The following is a 23239-nucleotide window of genomic DNA, read 5'->3' as shown; positions in this document are numbered from 1 at the left end:
TTGCAAGAATAGATTACATCTGAAGGGTGTTATTTTGATGATTGGGCTTCGAGGGTCCCTGCTTTCCTTTAAATATGAAGTACAGGAATTTCAGTTGAAAAACATTGACAATAATCAAGAATAGCCAGTTATGTTCTTTAAAAAAATTATTATAACAACTTGCACTAAGTAGCCTTAGGTCCCATGTCATTTTACATTTAAAAAGGCATCACATTGGTATAATTAGGTTAACCAAAAAAAAAGTGGGAATTGAAAAAAACACTCTGTATTTAGGGTCATAGAGTCATGAAGCAAGGAACCAGACCCTCTTGTCCAACTAGTTCATGCTGACCATAATCCCAAACTAAACTTGTCCCACTTGCCTACGCTTGGTCCCTAGCCCTCCAAACATTTTCTATTCATGAACTTGTCCAAACAACTTTTAAACAATGTAACTGTGCCTGCATTCACCACATAATCTGTCAGATTATTTCACTACTAATCACTCTCTGTGTAAAAATGTTGCCCCTTTTTTAACTCTTTCTGTTCTCACCTTATGAACTATGCCCCCTAGTTTTGAACTCTTGACTCATCTTTTTGATTTAAGTTCTTATATTCTGTTCTTCAACTTTTCTTTGAAGCTTCGTCTTGAGTTGTAGAAATACTGCAATCACAGTTTCAATCTCTGTAGTTTTGGCTTGTTGTGTTAATCCATGCATTTGGATTTTTGAAGCCATTTGGACATGGACTGTTTCTGTATCTCAGGAACCATAAATGGCGTTGAACATTCTGCAATTGTAAGTGAACATCCCTATGTCTGACCTTGACTGAGAGGATAAGACACAATTTTTGTTTTTTGTAAAATTGAGGAAGAATGAATACTGCTACTCTGCTGGTTGCTAGTGATTTAAGTAGTATGTACTTACTCTCTTCCTACGTTTACCTGTACCCGCAAACTCAAAAGGGACAATTTTTCAGCCACTAATGTAAACACAACTATTGGACCTTTGTTATGAGTGATCTACTGATGTAGTATCAAATAGCGTTTTGACCGTAAGTTCTAATGGAAAGCAACAAAAAGTCAAAAAATGATGAAAATTTTACCCAAAATTTATGAGCATTTCTGTCTTGGCTATTGGTATTGTATGTAACTGCACTTAGCCATTTCTGCCTCTTTGAAATATGATTCACTGTAAGGGGAGTCTCCAAGTAACACATTTATGCATGAATCAATTACCTCAAAGGTCCATAATGGAGTCCATGGTGGAGTAATTGTTGATCATAACAACTGTGGAATTATATCTGACTGCCTTGTACATATACCACAGCAGCAATTTTTCAGTGCTGTAACACACCTTAAGGGGAATACTGTACAGTATAGATTAATAACTCATATAATTACACTTCCTAGACCATCGACAATAATGAATAATAGTCAAACCAGCTGAGTGAGACAGGTTCTATTCCCTGAAGAACAGTAGCAAACCAATGGGTTAGCTACAACAATCAATAGTTTTGACAGTCACTTTTTGCTCCTAGCCTACAAATGATCAGATTTATAGAATTGTAACTTGCCATGATACAATTTCAGCTCATGTCCTGAGGGAGATGGGCACAGTATCATGTCCATCATAAAAAGGGGTGAATGAATCACTACACATAACTCTCAGTTTGGGTTCCATCAAGACCACTCAGCTCCTGACCTCACTACACCTTTGATTCAAACAGGGATTAAAGAAATGTCTTCCAAAGGTGAGATGAGAGTGATTGCCCTTGACATCAAGAGGGTATTTGATTGATAATGGTATCAAGGAGCCCTGGTAAAATGAGTTAGTGGGGAACGGGGTGCAAATTCTCCATTGGCTAGAGTCATACCTAGTATGATGGAAAATATTTGTGGCTGTACAACATCCAAGAAGCTAAAAAAACAACTTTGATTGGCATCACCTCCATGAACATTTACTCCTTCCACCATCAATGCTTATTGCAGTGGTGTGTATCATCTACATGATGCACTGTTGAAACTCACCAAGTGTCCTTAGATAGCACCTTCCAAACCCAAGACCAGTTTCACCTAGTGAACCAGTAAATGTATGGGAATACCACCACCTGCAAGGTCCCCTCCAAGCCCATAGACACTTGGAAACATATGATCATTTCTTCAGCGTTGATGGGTCAAAATCTAGGAACTCCATCCTAACAGCATTGTGGGTGTACCGAGACCAAGTTGATTTCAGTTATTCAAAAAGGGAGCTCACCACCACCTTCCCACAGCCACTAGGAATGGGCAATAAGGGCTGTCCCAGCCAATAATACCCACATCCCCCGAGCAATATAAAGAACATATCTTGCAATGCTCCTCCTCCCAGCACCATATCTTTTACCAAAAATGGTTTTGCTGTTTCTGATCACAGTTGACATCCCAACTGCCTCAATCTAAAGGTGTACTATTCACCTGCCCGCAAGGTGACACGTAACCATATGGAAAACTTTATGAACTTAAGATATTCATATTTGGAAAAACATAGCAGCATTAAAATTTGCTCAGATAGCACTACTGTAGCAATGACAAGCCTCATGTCATACATTTCTAGCATCCCATAGTGTTTATTGATGAAAAGGACACACGTCAGAGATTTAACAATGTGCACCAAAGTATGTTGATTTAGAACTAACAGGTCATTAGGGATGAATGGGATCTGAGCATCCCACATTTGTCAATTACTCTCTCAGGAAATAACAAGCTTCAAGCTGCACTTGTGTTCCTTAAAGGGCTAGGACCCCTCATTTCAAAGTATTTTGCAAAAGTACTTTTTTCGATCTTTTCTTTTGCAAAGTGCCTGTCATTACACTGGAAAGTTTTTAAAGATATTTTCGTAAATTCCTGGATTTGCCTGAGTGTTGCCAGACAGGAAAGGTGGAAGCATTGGTGACTTGTCAATTCAAAAGTTGCATCAGATTTGGAAAGGCAAACCACAATGATAGTGCAATGACTGCAGAGAGGGTATACTGCCCTCTAGAAAGTTGAAGCTGCTCTTCTTCATATTCTTTGATAGTGAAAGGAAACTGTCTTGCAGGCCTGCCAATAACTACATGTCTCGCAGTGCATGTCCATCAACACTTCCTTGTGAACCACCCCACTGAGTTCCTCATCATGAATCATCATTAGCAATACTCACTGCATCTTGCCTTGTGATGAACTTGTACACTAACTATCCTTTAACCCTAGCCTGCCTGCATCTCACTGATGCTAGATGACTACCCATGTACTGAGACCCTTCGTACACTAACCTCCAAGGTGCATCCACTGTCAGTATATTTACTGATGTCTGCAAGTATCAGATCAAGTGATGGGGCCTCTTCATAAAAGCTGTTGATCTTTTTCTCTCCTCACCAGCCCCTATGAATGGTATCCTGGAGCAGGAACTCAGAGGCAAGTGAAGGCAATGAGACACAGGAAATGAGATGTAGGCTATCGTGGCGTGAGTGAAAAGTAGAGTATCTGAAGAACTGGATGTTTGGTGGGAGCCCTGAGTACCAGGGACTGCTACTGGGTAAGCAATGAAGGTGACATACATTGAGAAACATGAGAAATTAATGTTATTAGATCTTAAAATCCAACTCAACGCAAAATTTGGAAACAACATTAACCTTGAAGCTGATGCCAACTGAGCTGTTTATTATCACCAGTCATGTTTCACTCAATTGAATGATTTAACTTCCCAAGTTGGACAGTATTGCAGATTGCTTTAGAAACAGCTTAAAACAACAAAAATCTTAAAATTCAGTCTAACAATCATGAACAGAATTTTTTTCATGATTATTGGACTGAATTTTAAGATTTTTGTCCTGCAGCTCCACTTAATTGATGGAATCAGTTTTGAGAGGTTGAAGGAGCAGCAGCTAGGGAATGTCATGAAAAAAATGCATTTACTGACCCTGAATTCTTGTGGAACTGTTTCCAGGTCCTCAGATCTAGCCTCCAGAAGTTGGCATCAAAGGAAAACTGCTTTCACTTTCTTTTGAGTGTAGGTTTTGAAGGCCTACCAGATCCCTGGGGAAAATTGTTTCTTCTGCTCACTTTCACCTGAATGCCTCGAATCACAATGGAAGCCACTTTTTGCCTTGATATTCCCATTTCCATGTTAGCCTCACCATTACTTTCACAGCAGAAATTCTGTCCAATATACCATTTCCAAACTTCTGCATAAAAATAATTCTTCTAATTTCTCCATTTTTTTTCTTTTGACAATTACCTCAATTTATGAATCTCGGAAAAGTGTATTCATGTGTTCCCAATGAAATCTTGCAATAGGTTTCAGGTAACTCCATTCAAATAGAATTTCCCCTGTGTTATTTAATGTTTATGTGCATTTAGGATTTTATTTTTCTATGTTCTTTCCAAGTTTGAACAATTGTTTGCACAAATCCAATTTTAAGTCTGAATTTTCTAGAAAACATTTCATCTGTCCTTTCATATTTTTATTTTTCACATCTGCCTTTGTTCTCCACTGCTGAAACCTTCACTGTTACTCTTGCTGCCTCATCTATTTGAAAGATCTTCGGGGGAGCCTACCTTCTCAAACAGTATGTAAACTTGAGCTCATACAAAATTCCTGACTCACATTAATTACAGTTCATCAATCAAACCCATGTTCACTGATCTACATCAGCTCCAAGTTCAGGAATGCCTCTATTTTGACAATCTTATTCCTGTTTTTATTTTCCCCTCATAATTTTTCTTTCCACACTCTGTAACTTCCTCCAGTATTCTCACACTCCAAGAACTCTGCATTCCTCTAACTTGGTCATCTTCCACATTCTCAAATTTCTTCACCCCTCCTTTATTGTCCATGTCTTTAGCTATCTAAGGTTTGGAATTCCCTCCTCTATCCCTCTGTTTCCTTGTTTAATACGTAATTCTTTGCTAAGATTTTTAGTTGACCCATTGTCAAATTTTGTCAAAGTTCTTATGTAAACTTTTACTACAGCACTCTGAATTGGGCGGTGCTATTCAGACTGCACTGTGTGATCTTTGAAACATACAAGTATAGCTACACAATCCGCATTTTTGTCTTTCAATAGAAGCAGTTCATATATGTTAAGAATAAACATTTTAAAAATGCTTGTTGTATTCCATCATGCCATAGTAAGGTGCACTATATTAATGTTTTCTATTTGTGTTGGATCCATACTTCCTACCTAGTATATCTTGATCAGATTTCAGGAAATCCTGGGCCAGAGATTCTTAGAGCAGTGTTTACATGCTCTCATTCATTGCTCATGAACAGCACCATGAACAGCACTTACAACAAAGGCTATTATTGTGGAGGAGGGAAGGACTTCCTAAAGAATCTGATAAGCTGGATTCAGCAGTGTTTGTTACAGCAGTTTTTATTACCTGTTTATTGCCAGCATAGTAACTTACGTTCACTTTGATTTAACAACATTTTAAACTTCTATTTAATGAATTCTGGGGCATAGCTATTTCAAGGTTACAAACAGATGATCAAAACTGCTCATTTCTAAAATCAATTCTATTTATAATGCTATTAAAGGTCACATTATAATCAATTCTACTCCTTCAAATCTTACATGAGATCACAACCATGAGTGGAAGTTATGGTTAATTGCAATTTAATTTTCAACATTTAAAATGTGTTAGTCAAATTAGTCTGTGAATGGTTTAAATGGTTTTGCATACCTTTTTCATGTGGACCTTTTATTAAGTGTTAGAACTTGGTAAAGGACCTACTGGAAGTTAATGTGCTGCACTATTAAATGAAAAATAGAAGTGCCGTCAGCAATTAGTATCAATGAGGAGAGGGATCACTAATCTCATGTAAAACCAAAGGGATCACTTCTATTACCAATCCAAGTGGTAACAGGTCAAGTTCATTATCTCCCCTTGAACCAGAATGGATTCTATTGAGAACTGTACTCTGAGTTATTGACTGACAAATTATATTCCCTATGAATTGAAACAAAATAATCGTACGGGGACTTTATTGTGTATCGTCAAATAAAATTTCAACTAAATTTGTCATGTACTAAACTTTAATTCTATACAAAAGCACTGACAATACAAGTTACAAGGTGCATGTTTAGAAAAACAATATATGTAATACATCCCCTTCACACTGTATGGAACTGAACAAGAATATTTCATCACCACCCCTAACTACCACATCTCTACGAAATTGGACTGCTTTAGTTTAAGACAGTATGCAACCTTGGAATATTGTACTGGAGCTACACAATCGATGTCTCCAGTTTCGACAGAAGCAGATTATTGATGTAAAATTGAAATATTTGCACATTTTCCTGGAATGAAGTGTGCACAGAGTTTATTTCCCAGTGCACTAAATGCATAGTTCTCTGATCTTATATCCACAATACAGTAATAATGATTATAAATTCATAGCCTATTAGGCACAGGTTTTCTTGAACTCACCCTAGTATTAATGCACTTTAGGGATCATTTTATATGGAAGCAGATATGTTATACCTAATATTTTTAAGGAAGGTAATCAAAAGTTTAATTCAGGATATGATATAGGTTACATTCCAAGTGCAGTGTGTATATATTATAGCATCTAAAATACTACAAAGTTACAGATAACAGAGCACCCTGGACGTGCATGAGATTGCATAGGTTAGGGAAAGTTCTGTGAAAATTCATTTCAATAATAACAAATATAAATTATTTCAAGTGCCAGCTCAACTGGATAGTTTAATCAGAAGTAACACTTTAACATTCTTTCCAATAAACAAGTATTTCTTGATGGATTTAATAATAACTTGAAGCAGTTTTATGAATACAGCTGAAAACAGGTTTATCATCAAAAACAAGGTTTTACAGTAGGTGCGTGTGGTCTTCCATTTACAAGTAACCTGATTTTGATCCGTAAAAATAACATAAAAAACTGTAGTCAACAATTTAATGGTTTCCCTGGTGTGCACAGTCAATTTCTCAGTGAACTATTGTCTGACATGAAAAGTATCTAAAATGTGCCTCCTGGTGTCTGTGCACCTAAGCAAATGAATATGCTCTGAAGAGTTTTTCTGACCTGCACAATTTGCATCTCACTTATGGGGAGGAGTGGAGAACCAACTTTGTAAGTGGGACATCAACGGAATGAACTGAATCTTGAACAAGCATTAGAGATCCCAGAAAGCATAAGTAATTGTGGGTGTAACTCACTTGTCTTTAAAGTTCTCATCTCTTGTTGTTGGTGTGGTCGATTCCACCCAGATTGTCCTGATATTACTCACAGAAAATTCACCATGGAGTTTCAACATCCAGACTAAGACTTGTTTGAAAAAATATTAAAAATTGTGGTCAGGATTTTGGTTTCTATTTATAGCTTTCTTAGCTTAGTCAGGAATGTATATGGGAAATACCAAGAGAGATTATAGGTTTAAGATGTTAGGCAGTGTGGACTTGAGAATCCAAATTAAATGTTAAGAAATTTATGCTACTTGGTGACACAACTTCTGCTTCTACGCACAATGGTATCATGAGCCTTCAGTATTTAAATAAATCTAAAACTGAACACCTTTCTTTCTACTCCATTTAGTTTCACCACGGTTAATTAGAATGCAACTAATTGTTAAAATGATATTCCTAGTGGCACTACTGGCATAATAAACTTCAAAGCTGAACTACAGTACATTTCTATGATCTAATGTAACATGTAACAGCTACTGACAAAAATTTGGAGATGATAGAAGTTTACATCAAAGAAGAAAACCATTTGATCCATTGTACATCTTGGAATTCTCCAGCATCTGCAGTTCCCATTATCTCTGACCCATTGTACATGTGCTTGCTCTTTATCTTGTGCCTTATTCTCTCCTCACAACAGTGCTACTTCCCCTGCTTCTGATAGTTACCCATTCCCACTCTAAAACACCCAGTAATTGTTGTGACTACTTCCTGTGAAATAACTTGGTGATCTTGCTGGCTCTGCAATAAAGAGCTCCCAACTGTTGCTTCTCACTCACTCCAAGACAATTTTAATTAATCGATCCTCATCATCTTTCCTCAACTAAGGGAATGGTCATTTCCTAGTAATTCAACCAAAACCCTTTGGTACTTTCAGTAACACTGACGTTCTCCCAGCTTTTCCTCTTCTAGTGTCTCAAGCCAGTCCTTGTGTCTCGGGTTTTGCATTCTAACTTTATGCTGATGAATCTACTCTTCACATCATTGAATTATTTATGGTGTTCCCATATTGGGGAATCCAAAACTATATAACTATGTTCGCATTTCTGAATTTAGGGGAGTCTTTTAATGATCATATATCCCAATTTACCAATATCCTTTACAATATATTTTGTACTGTACTTCTGCTGTCAGTAAAGTGGTGGAATACTAAACAAAACTCACTACGACAGCCTGTTAAGGGGGTCTTTTCTTTAGCAGCTGTAGTCACAGATATACATTGGCATATGCAGCAAGGTATGTCATGTACTTCAAAAGTGAGTGCTTTGGTTATCTTTGTTTAGCTATGTAAAGTTAATGGTATGTGGAAAACCTCATAGCCCACAAAAATAATGAACACACAGCTTGACAGATATTACACACTTGGATGTGATGCAGGAGATCATACATCAAAACTTAAGCATTGATAGATATTAGAATGGGCAAATATAATTTCCAACAATCTTTTTCACTGATGCTCTCCCTTAATTTCATATTGTGGTCTCTGTATCATGAGCTGTAAAGAAGCAGCTGCCAATGTTTGGCATTTTGCAACTGAACCTGCTAGTGTCTAACTACATTCCTTCCAGCCTGTTGTAGGCTTAAAGCATCCCACTTTAACTGCTGGTTGGCATCGCACATTAAACTCCAAACCCGTTTATCTTTCACAAGGCAGAGGTTAAGGCTGCATGAATGACATGGTGCACCATTTCTGACTGTAAATTGTAAATAAAACCAAGCAGTATGGACATTAGAGAAAGGGATTGGAAGCATGGTGAAGCATGAAAGCAAAGATTTTAGAGGGTTAGAGAGCACTGAAATTTTGTAAATGAATGGGAATAGAAGCATTCCTGAAGTGGGCCAAGCAGGGATGGGAATTTGAAAATGGAGGGGTTATGACTGAAACGCAACACAGAGTAAAGAGGTAGATTGACTTAATAATATAAAACAGCAGAACAGATTGATTGGACTATCCTTTCAAATCAACACCTGTCCAAGTTTTTGAAAAAGGAGAGACATACAATCATTTTTCATTTATTCTAACCAAACAATAACCTTTAAAAGAGATATGTCCAATGGCAATGATCATTTACATCTACTTTATATATCGAATTTTCTTATTCGCTGTGTTTGTGAAAGACCAGGCTAGAGATACAGAAAAAGAAGCTCTTATAAAATGGAAGTATAGATCCCATGGAAAATATTGCAGCTAATATTGAGCCAGTTGGGATATTTGTTTTCTTCTTGGTTCTTTTGCAGTGGACCAAAACTTGAAGCTCTGACAAGTCAAATATAATCCCCCTGCAATTGGCTGGAGAAAGAAAGAAACAAACTTGTTCACCTATTTGGTTCTAACTTAGGTCTGCATATTTTTGAATTAAGATAAACCAGGCCAGCTAGTACAATGAGGTGTACTTGCATGTAGAGCTGAATAGTCTGCTCTTGTTCTTTTATGATTCAAAATAATATTCAAGGCAAGGCATTTTCAGTAACTCCTGCTATAAATGTGGAACCATATGCAGCACATTGACTTTGCTTAAAAATGGTCTAAAGTGTATCTAGTGAAGACCAGATCCCCAATAGTGTGAATTAACATTGTGTGAGTATTAATATAGAGGTCAAGAGGAGATATACACTAGGCAGGTAACTAAATGAATAGCTAATAAGAAAAATAAAGACATTTTTTACAGTGTAGAATTATAATCCAAGCACACAACTCATATTTCCAATCATTCCGGAAAAATAATTCCTGGCTAAGCCTCCCCGAGATTCCTCTGATTAAGCAAAATATTTCGTTTCCACGCTTGTACAGTTAAGTCAAAATATGCATTCTTGTCGAAGGAAATGGTTGAAAGGAACTTTCTGTACCCCTGAATAATCTAAATGACTCGCCCTGGTAATAACGAAAATACAGAGAAGAAGCTTTGCAACCTGGATCCGGCAGGTCTGTGCTCTACTGTCTGATCAATGGCAGGTCGACTTTAAGGAAATCCATTCATCCAGATACAATGCTTTAAAAAAAAAGCTGAGAACGCAATCAGACGGCACACAAAGAGACATGTAGCTTTTCAATATGCAGTGAACATTTGGGAATGCTGACATCTAAGGTGCGCGCATCATCCGTTTCGGAGCCCCTGCACATTCTTTGTTAAAGTCTGCAAGTCACCTGATGATGAGTGAATTTATAACTGCCAGGAGAAAGCAGGAATGGCTATACTGCAAGGCATACACTTACCGCTCATATTCATAACGCAGACCTTCCTATCTTTTCTCTTTGCGCGGAAACACTGATCACCTTAGAGGCGTCGAAGCTCCTTCTGATGTCTGACTCAGGAACCTTTTCCAGTTTTCCAATTTCAAAGCAGATTTCCTTCGCACGTCTGATCCACCCTAGCCCCAATTCTTTGGCCGTCAGTGGGGCTAGGAAAAGCCAGCGGGATTTCCCTCTGCAACAGAGAGAGTGATGCTCTTCTCCAATAGTCCCAGTACAGCACAAGGTCAAAGACTTGGCATCAACACACTGGGCTGGGCGTTCCCCGGGTTCTGGTGACGGTTCCGACTCTGATCACAGCACCGATATGCAGCTTCTCACGAACAGTGATTTGGATATAACCTTCTGCTAATCCACACACAATCCGCAATGAAGTGATCAGGACTAAATCCGCCACTGGCGATCTTGATGTGCGCCTTGCTTTGTAGTTACAATAATCCATCCATTTCACACAAACACCGCAGCAGTATGAATCTCTCCTCCAGATGCGAGCTGTCTACCGAGTCATCGCTGGCATCACCGTACCAAATTATTGGAAATTTTCAGTGTAAAGCAGGCAAAATGTCAGCAGCGAATTGGGCACACTGAGCAGCAAGATACTGCCATCTGCTGGCACCTCTTTCATGAGTCTTTTCTTTCCAATATCGCTGCTCAGCTTCCAATTGCACTGCTCTTCTCCAAATGCGCAGAATGAGATTGGAATTTCAGCAACAAAAGAAAACAATAAATGGGGAAGGCCCATAAAGGCCTGAGATCGGACCATTCCTTGGATTCAAGAAACTGATCAATGTAAATATGACTCTTCTGATAAAAAAAAGTCAGAAGTGGATTTACATTAGTTTCTCTCCACAAATGTTGTGGACCTGCTGAGTATTTCCAGCTCTTTCCTTTTTCCAGCAAATTCAATATTTTGCTTTCAATTCATAAATTAAAGTCAATGTCAATACTACACCATCAAGTCCTTTACTGTACTACTAGCAGGTACAATTATATGGCATCTTTCAGGTAGTAAAATGTACCAAATTGATTCAAATCAGCATGATCAGAAAACAACTGTGAAGTAGGTAAAGAAAGAAATAGTCACAGCCTCAAAATTTGAAGTTTTCTGTATATATTGAGACCACGTCCATTTCCTCAACTTTATTATTATTACTTTTGTAATCATGAGTTACGTCTGGTTCAGTGAGTGCTTATGACATTCATTAATGTTGGTATATAATATTGTTGTTAGTTAGTGATACTGACACAACCACAGCAAAAGTAGTAAAAAGGAAGGAAGATTATGAAAGAACAAAACCCTGAACAATTATTGTGATCCCAGATAAAACTTCTAAATTTTTATCAACCGAGTTATGAGAACATTGGACAATTGGGATTTCTGTTATGATCTGGGCTGGTAGGCCATAATCTTTTAGAGTTAGAATGCCTGGAAGAACCAGGGGCAAGAAAATAAATAGCAGGATTCTGGTGTTGAATTGAAACACCAAAGAATCTTTATTATACTATCTTTAACCAAACAAACATAGGCAAATAGTAGCCAAAGGATTAGAAAGGTCTTAAAATCCACCAAAAGATAACTGAGTCACATCAAATCAGAAAGCAATAGTTTGTTTAAAAACATAAAAGGCAAGACTGAGTTCAAAATGAAACATTGACACATTGGAGAAAGGCTGGGGAAATAATAATGTTGAACCAGGAATGGCAGGGGAATTGAATAAATACGTTGCATCAGTCTTCATGATAGGAAACAAAAAACAAATCAAGAGTCAATAGGAAGAGCTATTTAATAAGATCAGGTCATGGTGTTGGGATGGTATATTAGCTTGGATAGAGGATTGGTTAACCAATAGTAGGCAGGGAGTTTGATCATTGGCAGAGACATTTTCAGGATGACAACCTTTAAAAAGTAGAGTGGCATAGGGATAAGTGTTGGGGACACAATTATTTACAATTTATATCAGTTACCTGGATAAGGCAAGCAAGTTTGTGGATGATACAAAAAATCTGCAGAGGGATATCGATACGTTAAGTGAGTGTCAAAAGCTTGGCAGATGGAATACAATGTGGGAAATGTGAGGTTATGGACTTTGACAGATAGAATAGAGCAGCTGAATATTATTTAAATGGAAAAAGACTGCAGAATGTTGCAGCAATGATGGATTTGACAAATCACTAGCATAAAAGTTCAGCAGGTAATGGGGGAGGTATGTGGAATGAAGGACATTATTTGAAAGTGAATAGATTTCCAAAATAGAGTTGTCTTGCTAAAACTACACAAGAAACTAATCATAACACACCTAGGATACTATAAAGATCTCTTATCTAAGAAAGATATATTGGCATTTGAGATAGTCCAGAGAAGATTCACTAGATGGACCCCAGTATTTTTCTATGCTGAGAAGTTGAGGTAGTTTGGGTATGGAGGGATTTTCCTATGTGGACCGATTGAGTAGGTTGGTCCTGTAATTGTTGGAGTTTAGAAGAATGAGAGGAGACCTTATGAAGAAGGTAAGATTCTTAGGGGACTTGATAAGGTTGATGCTGAGAGATTGTCTCCCTTTGGGACAGCCTACGACCAAAGGATGTAATCTCTGAGCCAGGCTTTACTCAGTTAGGACAGAAATGAGGAGAATTTCTTCTCTCAAAGGATGGAGAAGCTGTGGGAATTCATTACTATAGAGGCCTGCAGGAGGTAGATTATCAAGCATATCTAAAGCTGAGATAGACAGAGTTTTAATCTGTAAGAGAGTGTAATTTCTCTGTCTCTGGGCTAAAAAAAATTAAAAGTCATTCAGCCAAAAAACACGTCTTTGCAAGACGCAAAGTTCTTTTCAGTAATGTGATTCTCATTTTCTTTCTATTCTGGTAAACTCAAATACCAGTACTCACCACTAATTATCTTCTTTTCTTCTTCCTACCGCTTCTTAGTTTCTGTATTCAAACTCCTCTCAATAAACTTCATTTTGAGGAGGACTTTCAACAACTTTAGCAAGAGGCAGAAAATGGGAATTGGAGTTTATCAGATCACTTATGATCTTGTTGACTTGAGTAGACTTGATGGCCTGAATGTTTTTTCTCAGCTGTTACACTCATGTTCTCATAGTTAGTACTAGCTAACAGGTACACTGTACAGATAAGATGATTAATCTAAACCATACACTATCTATTGTCACCATGAAGACCAGAAGCTGAAACACTGTGCTCATTGTTTTAACTTTTAATTCCAAAATACGTTGATTTTTAAAAGAGGACAGCTATAGACAAAAATGCAAAAAATAACTGCAAGTATAAATTCAGTTCTGTCTGGCCAAGTGCTGTGTCAGATCCATGTAATGTCTTACCTGTAGAATCACAGGGCAACTTCAAACAGAGAACACAGTATAACAAGAAATGATAAATAGGGGAATGACTTTTCTCTGCTGTCAGGAGAAATCCACCTTTTGCTTTTATTTTTGTGTTAAGTGGAATTTAAATCCAATTGAAATTCTGATCTATGTGGAAGAAGATTCATGGGTGAAATGCAGCATCCATCAGTGCTAGCCTGGGTTCAAGAACAAGCCTACAATGAAAATCAGAGTTAAAGAACCACGCACTAGTCATCTATCCATTGCATCTTAAAGGACTTCCTTGCTGTGAGTGCTACAAACCAACTGGCTAACAAGCTATTCAAATAGGAATAGGACAACAGAAGGACTCTCTCGCTCTGGATGCTGCTGGCTAGCACTGTCAAAAGAAACCAGGACAAAAGGATTTTAACTAACTCTAACATCTCCCCTATACCTTCCTCCAATCACCTTAAAATTTACCCCCTTGTAATAGTCATTTCCATCCTGGGAAAAGTCTCTGGATATCCATTCTATCTATGCCTCTCAGCATTTTATACGCCTCTATCAAGTCACCTCTCATCCTTCTTTGCTCCAATAAGAAAAGCCCTCGCTTGTCTAAAAAGATAAGAATTGCAAAAACGTTGTACAACTATGAGTGTCCTATTATCTGCTCCTCATGAAGCATTTGTATAACTTTTAATTTTTATCTTTTTTGGACTAACTCTTATTCTTAATCATTATCCTAATCTGTGTATATATGATATTAATTCTTATTGCATTTAGTACCTTATAAACCCACATCCTGGGACAGAATGGTTAAACTGACTATTTTTAAAATATAATTTAATTCAGTTCAATGGTGGGTATCCACAAGGGATGAAGCCTTTCTAAATTAACCTTATTGTGATCAGCTGAGCAAACCACGTGAAAATGAAGGGTAGTCATTTAATTCCTCCTAACCAAAGAGTTTAATAATTTCAGATATCTGTTTTGAATGGTAATAAATTGGGGAAGCTTGTCCAGATCTGGTCATAACAATTTACAACTTAAACTCTAAGATTCCAGATTAACACACGTGAGTTATCCAGAGGGGGACTTGCAGGTCTTGATGCTCCCATTGTTCTAAGCGATAGTGGCCCTGGTTTTGGAGTATGTTCTTTGCTGGGGTAAGTTTTGTTGAATTTCTGCAGTGCATAGTCAGCATGGCTTTGTGAGGGGCAGGTCATGCTCACTAGCCTTACTGAATTCTTTGAGGATGTGACATAGCATATTGATGAAGGTCGAGCAGTGGATGTGGTGTATATAGATTTTAGCAAGGCATTTTGTAACATTCCCCATGGTAGGCTCTTTCAGAAAGTAAGGAGTCTTGGGATTCAGGGAAATTTGGCTGACTGGATACAGAAATAGCTGTCCAATAGAAGACAGAGGGTGATGGTAAATGGAAAGTATTCAGCTTAGAGCTTGGTGACCAGTGGTGTTCCGCAGGGAACTGATCTGGGACCTCTGCTCTTTGTAATCTTTGTAAATGACTTGGATGAGGAAGTGGAAGGGTGGGTTAGTAACTTTGCTGAAGACACAAAGATTGCTGGAGTTTTGGATCGTGTGGAGGGTGTTGTAGGTTGCAATGGGACATTGACAGGATGCAGAGCTGGGCAAAGAAGTGGCAGATGGAATTCAACCCGGAAAAGTGTGACGTGATTCATTTTGGAAGGTTGAATTTGAATGCAGAATACAGGATTAATGGCAGGGTTCTTGGCAGCATGGAGGAACAGAGGGATCTCGGGGTCTACGTCCATACATCCCTCAAAGTTGCTAACCAAGTTGATAGGATTGTTAAGATGATGTATAGTGTATTGGCTTTCATTAGCAGGGGAATTGAGTTTAAGAGCTGCAAGGTTATGCTGTAGTTCTATAAAACCCTGATTAGATCACATTTGGAATATTTTGTTTAGTTCTGGTTGCCTCATTACAGGAAGGTGTGGAAGTTTTAGCGAGAGTGCAGAGGAGATTTACCAGGATACTGCCTGGACTGGAGGGCAGGTTTTACGAGGAAAGGTTGAGTGAGCTAGGGTTTCTCATTGGAACAAAGAAAAATGACAGGTGACTTGATAGATGTGTACGAGATGATGAGAGGCATACATAAGAGTGGATGCCCAGAGACTTTTTCCCATGGTGAAAATGAGTATTACGAGGGAGCATAATGTTAAGGTGATGGAAGGAAGGTATGGGGAGATATCAGAGTTAGGTATTTACACAGACAGTTGTGGGCATGTGGAATGTGCTGTCGGCGGTGGTAGTCAGATACATTAGGGACATTCAGGCGACTCTTGGATAGGCACATGGATGATAGCAAAATGAAGGGTATGGAGGGTAGTTTGATCTTAAGAGTAGGATAATAGGTTGGTACAACATCATGGGCCGAAGGGCCCGTAATGTGCTGTATTGTTCTGTGGTCTATCTTTCAGGTGGTACTCATGGTTGCTACTGAGCATCAGTTGTGGAGGAAGTGAATGTGGATGTGATGCCAATTGAGTGGGGTACTTTGTCCTGGGTGGCATCAAGATCCTTGAAGTTGTTGAAGATGGACTCATCCAATCTTGTGCCTCATAGATGTTGGACAGATTTTGTGGAATTAGGAAGTGAGTTACTCACTACAGGATTCTATGCCTTTGAATTGTACTTGTAATCACAGTGTTTATATGACTAGCACAGTTCATTTCTGTTCTGTGGTAACCCTTAGGATATTGATTGTGGGGATTCAGTGATGGTATTGCCATTAAATGTTACAGAGTGCTGGTTAGATTTTCTCTTGTTGGAGATGGCCATTGCCTGGCATTTGTGTTGAGCAAATATCGCTTGCCACTTAACAGCCCAAAAATGGATATTGTTTAAATCTTGCTGCCTTTGGACATGGACAGCTTTAATAATCTGATAAGTTGTAAATAAGGGTGAACATTGTACAATTATCATTGAACATCCCCCCTTCTGACATTACGATGGAGGGAATGTCATTAATAAAGCAGTTGAAGATGGTTTGGCTGAGGGATGACCCTGAGGAGATCACAGGCCATCTTACCGGTTGCCTTGCATGACTCTAATCAGCAGAAAGTTTACCCCTAATTCCAGTTTTGCTCAGGTTTCTTGATGCCTCTTTTGGCTAAATGTTGCCTGGATATCTCAGCTCTCATCTCACCTCTCATTTCACCTCTTGAATTCAGCTCTTTTGTCCATGCTTGAAATAAAGTTGTTATGAAGTTAGGATCTGAGAAGCCCTGGTGGAACAAAAATTGAGCATCAGTGAATAGGTTATGGCTAAGCAAGTACTGCTTGATAGCACTGCCAATAACATCTACTACTACATTACTGATGATCAAGAGTAGAATTATGGGGTGGAATTTGGCAGGTTGGATTTTCCTGCTTTTTGTGTACAAGGCATTCCTGGGTAATTTTCCACATTGTCAGTTAGATTGTCTGCATGATTATTTTGGTAGTTCAATCTCTTCAAACTGCTCCTAAGCATATAATTATCAGCAGAATTACAATTTATTTTCAGCAAAGAGGGAGTTGCCCTGAGTTTTGCTGAATTTCTCTAAACAACAGTCTTTCTCAGCTGCATCAAAAAGTGAGCCATCAATGATTCCAGGATTCCATTTAAGCCTCAACCCTTTTCTATAGCACAGAGCCACCACTCAATGAAACTTTTCCTAAACCCGTGGAGGAGGAGACAAGTGTCTCATCTCATGATTTAACACAAATTATTTCTCCTGGGATTTGGAACCTAGGAACTCCCACTTCTCATCCTGGGACCCTAACCCAATACCGCAGCCCTGACCCCAGTGGAAGCAACACACCTCCCCCATTTCTGCACTAATGCTTTCCTCTACCCCAGGACCAAACCCAATATCCCTGTTCCATGTTTGGGGACACAGCATTCCCCACCAGACCATACACACCCTCTACCTAACCTCGCTACACCCCATGACCATGCCTCCAACGTACCTTAAACTCAATTACCTGGCACCCTTCCATCCTTGTGACTTGGAATCCCACCCACAGGATAATTTACCAGCATGGCACTCCACTCACCTGGTGCCCTAATTTCACAGCTACCTTATGAGCTTACCCTTTCATAGCAGCGCTTTTTATCATCAAAAATACATTTCATTCATAAAAAATTCTATATACATGCATAATCACTGAGGCAGTTTGGTTCTGTACAATGTTAGCGTTTGGAGAAACAAAGAAGCATTGGAGTATGACTCTATCCAACACACAAACACAAGACATTCCTTACTTAAGCAAGACCCTATTTTACAAACATTTGAGGCTGGCAAAGTTGCAGGACATTTAAATCACAGAAAATGGCATCTACTGCTGTATAAAGAGGGCATAGCTTTCCTTGCCCTGACTATCCTGCACTTTGAGAACACTGTTGGGTTGAAGTTACTCTCTGAGTTTCTACAAGGTCACTGATGGGAATCTCCTATCAGAAACGTGGTGCTATCTCTTAACATAAAGGTATGACCACAGTGGTAATTTGACTATGAGGTCATACCTTGAAAAATCCAGTCCAATGATTCTGTATTACTTTTCAAACAGACCTTGTGATCATGTTTAGATCTCTAACAAAATAGCAGAGAGTAATATTGCAATATTGCTCCTGAAAGTAGTTGTGAAAGGCACTATATAATGGAAGGTTATTTTCCTTTTCAATATATCTGCTAATAACCTAATTTTTGATGTAACTTTCTTGCGCTGCTCTGGTAAATTACATCAGCTTACTGGACGGATCACCATTGCTTGCACATACTTGCACTTTATCTACTTCAGCCTTGCCCCTCTTGCCTTCTGCCTAATTTACAAAACTCCTGGTTCTCACCAGAGTTCCATCCTGCAATATGAGAGCAAAATCACAGATTGCTTTAACATAAAACAGCATGATATACTTTTTAAAATTAAAAAAAGTTCTGTTAACAGTGCAATATATTAAGGGTTTTCTTTAATAAAGTGATTAAAAATAAATAGATGATGTATTAAGTAGAACAAAGGATGTATGGGAAGGACAAAATTCAGAATATCCTGGATGTTCATGAATGTCAAACAAGTTTGGGGAAGTTATAAGGCCATAAGATGTATGGGCACTCAGCACATCAGGTCTGGTCTGTGATTCAATGAGATCATACCTGATCTAATAATCCCTAACACTACTTCCCAGCCTTTTCCCTATAACCCATGATTGTCTTGCTGTTTAAAAATCTGTTAATCTCAGGCGTGAATATACTTAACAAGACAACCTTGAAACACTCTGAGGTAAAATAATTCATAGATTCACTACCATCTAAGAGGATAAGTTTCTCCTTAACTTTATTTTCAATGTGTAAACCCTTAATCTGAGATTATATCCTCTGGTCCTAGATTGTCCCACGAAAGGAAACACTTTCCTGCATCTAAACTGCCAAGTCCACTAAAAATCTTGTATGTTTCAATAAGGTTATTCTTCTTGTCATTTTCCTAAATTCCAATGCGTTATCTTGGGGCCTGGGATGGGGGTGAGGGAGGACCCAGGATGACATTCCACATTAAGCAAAGGTTCACCTGCACATCTGTCAATGTGGTATACTGCATCCACTGTACCCGGTGTGGCTTCCTCTACATTGGGGAAACCAAGCGGAGGCTTGGGGACCGCTTTGCAGAACACCTCCGTTCGGTTCGCAACAAACAACTGCACATCCCAGTCGCGAACCAGTTCCACTCCCCCTCCCATTCTTTAGATGACATGTCCATCACGGGCCTCCTGCAGTGCCACAATGATGTCACCCGAAGGTTGCAAGAACAGCAACTCATATTCCGCTTGGGAACCCTGCAGCCTAATGGTATCAATGTGGACTTCTTGTGCTTCAGAATCTCCCCTTACCCCACCGCATCCCAAAACCAGCCCAGTTCGCCCCCTCCTCCCACTGCACCACACAACCAGCCCAGCTCTTCCCCTCCACCCACTGCATCCCAAAACCAGTCCAACCTGTCTCTGCCTCCCTAACCTGTTCTTCCTCCCACCCATCCCTTCCTCCCACCCCAAGCCGCACCCCCATCTCCTACCTACTAACTTCATCCCACCTCCTTGACCTGTCCATCTTCCCTGGACTGACCTATCCCCTCCCTACCTCCCCACCTATACTCTCTCCACCTATCTTCTTTTCTCTCCATCTTCGGTCTGCCTCCCCCTCTTTCCCTATTTATTCCAGAACCCTCACCCCATCCCCCTCTCTGATGAAGGGTCTAGGCCCGAAACGTCAGCTTTTGTGCTCCTGAGATGCTGCTTGGCCTGCTGTGTTCATCCAGCCTCACATTTTATTGTCTAAGTTCAATACTAGGATGATGGGGGAAGAGCAGGAGCATTTATTTAATTGAATAACTCTTTCAAAGAGCAGTAAGAGAACAATGGTTTAATGGCAGCTTTCTGTGCTGTAATGTCTTCGAACTGTTCAACAACTGTAAAATATGTTAGATGCTTAACCCCATCTGTTATGATCATCATATATTGAGTTTTTAAACCTGCAATGACACAATGACGAAATGTGCAATTCTCACCACAGGTCAGTCTCCAGATTCAGTCAGGTAGAAACTGACATTGTATGATGGCTTAATATACTTCTTGAAGATCAACAGCTCATTTTACAACTCTCCCAATTTTCATTTTCATTGACTTAAATTGGTTTATCTGCTTTTTAAAATATGTGTAATGAGGCAAATACTCTGAACCTATTTTACAGTTTCAAATGGATACACTAGACAGAAATAATGAAGTCAGTTTGAAGTCAAGACGGAACCCAGCAATATATTGCCACCAATAATTTGCAATGACATTTGTTTCAAACAGACTTGAAGAATACTGAAAAATAGAAACCCCTAAATGTAGGTAAAGATCCTACAATATCTCTATAGGTGAAGTCTGGTAATTTAGACCGCTCTTTCATTATCCTTTCCCGCAAACTCCAATTTTACCTGAAGTTAACACTTTTATGTTGTCACTATTATGAGTAGAATGGTAGGCTATGAATACACTGCCTTAGACTGCCCCATAATCTAGAATACTACAAGATAAATGTATAATCTTAGTTTAGGTTAAGTAGGGAGAATCTCTTACCTGTAGAGAAATAAATTTTGCCAGTTTCCTTAGCTGTTTGGAAACGTGGGTTCTAAAGCACAGGTAGCTGTTTTTTGTTTTGAGATCTGTGAAATAGAGTTGTTTTGTTTTAAAGGGTCAGAATCTTTTCTTTGCAGGTTGTCAGTATTTTCAATAAACCATGTAATTTAAGAAGCAGAAAAGCAAACACAATTACTTTCCTTATTTAGCTAATAAATTAAAGAGTGATACATCATTGGGGTTATGTGTCTGTAAGGAATATTGCTAGGAAAGTGAGTTGAATGCTTATTTGCTGTTAATGATGTTAATACCACATCTTCTTATTTCTCATTATTTTGGATTATTGCGTTGGAGACTGACCTGTAGGTCAGATGGGGTTAAGATGGGGTTAATTTGAGAAAACGATACTGCTGTAAAATCAAGACATGTATGGAGTTGCAGCATCTAAGAATTAAATAACTGTAACTTATTGTGAGTTGTGTTTACGCTGTTGCCTTGTTCCAGCAGTAGTGGGGGCTGTGCAGATTGATGGGGAAGAGGGTTGGGTGGCAGATGAGGATTCGAGCCCATCATGGAGCCATGGCTAAGTAAACAATGCAAATTGTGTCCAGAGTCAGATTGTTGATTGCTTTGTCCAATCAGGATCAACTCCTAGGGGCAGAAATCGGCAGCATATCAAAGATACTTTAATTGGCTGTTAGGCACATGGACAGAGTGTCTGTGAATACTATAGAGGAAGAAACCTCTAGACTTGAATTGAGGAGGTCTCTCTCTCTCTCTCTCTCTTTCTTTCTTTCTCCCTCTCTCTCTTTTTCTATGTGTTGTGAATAACAAAATCTGAAAGATATCCAGTTATTAAAGTCACAGAGATTGACCACTTAGAGAAATGCTTTTCTGCTCATCGTACCAACGACAGTCAAAACAACCACCTAACAATCTAATCTTATTTTATACCATTTAGTCCATTACTGCTGCCTCTGATCAATGACTGAAAGTTTGAATTGTTAGTGTGCTAATTACCTTAGGTCTGCAGTGAAGAACTGAAAGAACCTGGAAAGAGCAAGAAGCTCAGGAATTAGAAGAACTTGGGAAGCAATATAAATGCATCGTTAAGGTCCTCTGCATTATGGTTTTGTGTTATATTTCCTCTGTACTTTTCTATCCACCCATTAGATCCATGTTTGTTTATTTTACCGTGTCTGTCAATGTATGTGTTCAAGGATTTAAGAAAAGGGTTAGAGTTTCAGCAAATGATTGTATGTTATACTGTGAGAGCTGAGTGCAAGAGAGGGTGCTATGAGAGTGGGGTGTGAGGGGGAAGGTCTATGAGAGTAGGGTACACGTGTGGGTGGTAGGATCGGGGACTGTGAGAACCAGGGCCCTTGAGATATAAACTGCAATCCAGCCTGCCCCAGCTCAGAGCCTCCCTCTCCCAGACCTGCAAAGGACCCCGGCTGTTTTTTATCCTCCGCAGGATCCACAGACTGAACACCCAGTTTCACTCAGCTTTACTGGACACGAAAAATCGTAAGTACAACAAACTCACGGGCCCCTGCCCCCCACAAGAGGATTCCTGCGCCTCCCAAATCCCGACTCTGTCCCTGCCCCTCCCCCACCATGCACCCGCCGCCATTGACCATGAGGACACGGCCGGAGACCCCACCGATGACGTCACATCTGCCTCCGCCGGCCACAGAACTTCCGGAACCGCTGCTGCAGTCACCACCTCCACGTCCAGGTACTACAGCCCACACACCACCCTAACCTCAGCTGCTACCGCCCACCCCGATCCTCCCACCGCTGACGGAACCCCGCCCACGGCCGACGGAACCCCGCCCACAGCCGACGCCGACGGAACCCCGCCCATGGCCGACGGAACCCCGCCCACGGCCGACGACATCATCGCTCCGCCCACAACCTCCACAGCCTGCAACCCCAAAGAAGACAGCCACACTGAGCCCTGCCGAATCTTCACCATCCCCCCAGACCTCCCACTGACTGAGGACGAACGGTCAGTCCTGAGCAAGGGGCTCACCTTTGTCCCCCTACAACCACACATCAACGAATACCAGTCACGGTCGGACACAGAGCAGTTTTTCCGCCGTCTTCGCCTGCATGCCTACTTCTTCAACCGGGAACCCAACCCTCCTTCCACTGACCCCTTCACTCGCTTCCAACACAAGTCCTCCTCTTGGACACCACCCCCAGGCCTCCTACCCTCCCTCGACCTCTTCATCTCCAACTGCCGTCGAGACATCAACCGCCTCAACCTCTCCACCCCTCTCACCCACTCCAACCTCTCCCCCGCAGAA

General features: G+C 39.8%; 1 protein-coding gene across 3 annotated transcripts in view; it reads right to left on the bottom strand.

Annotated features, from left to right (window-relative positions):
• ablim3 (actin binding LIM protein family, member 3) overlaps window positions 1-22698 on the bottom strand; it is a 316208-nt gene extending 293510 nt beyond the window's left edge. For 2 of the 3 annotated variants that reach the window (XM_059650743.1, XM_059650744.1), the window contains exons 1-3: window positions 22591-22698; window positions 20928-21013; window positions 16977-17055 (exon numbers count right to left, since the gene is read on the bottom strand). In XM_059650743.1, the coding sequence (XP_059506726.1) occupies window positions 16977-16983 (7 nt within the window). In that variant the 5' untranslated portion in view covers window positions 16984-17055; window positions 20928-21013; window positions 22591-22698. Of the gene's footprint in view, window positions 1-10421; window positions 14017-16976; window positions 17056-20927; window positions 21014-22590 lie in introns of all 3 variants that reach the window. The other variant, XM_059650745.1, reaches the window with a different exon arrangement.
• Between the last annotated feature and the right edge of the window lie 541 nt (window positions 22699-23239).

Source organism: Stegostoma tigrinum, chromosome 13 (genome assembly GCF_030684315.1).
Source record: "Stegostoma tigrinum isolate sSteTig4 chromosome 13, sSteTig4.hap1, whole genome shotgun sequence".
Classification (NCBI taxonomy): domain Eukaryota; kingdom Metazoa; phylum Chordata; class Chondrichthyes; order Orectolobiformes; family Stegostomatidae; genus Stegostoma; species Stegostoma tigrinum.
Note: the sequence above shows the minus strand (reverse complement) of the source record. Positions and strands in the feature narration are given on the sequence as shown.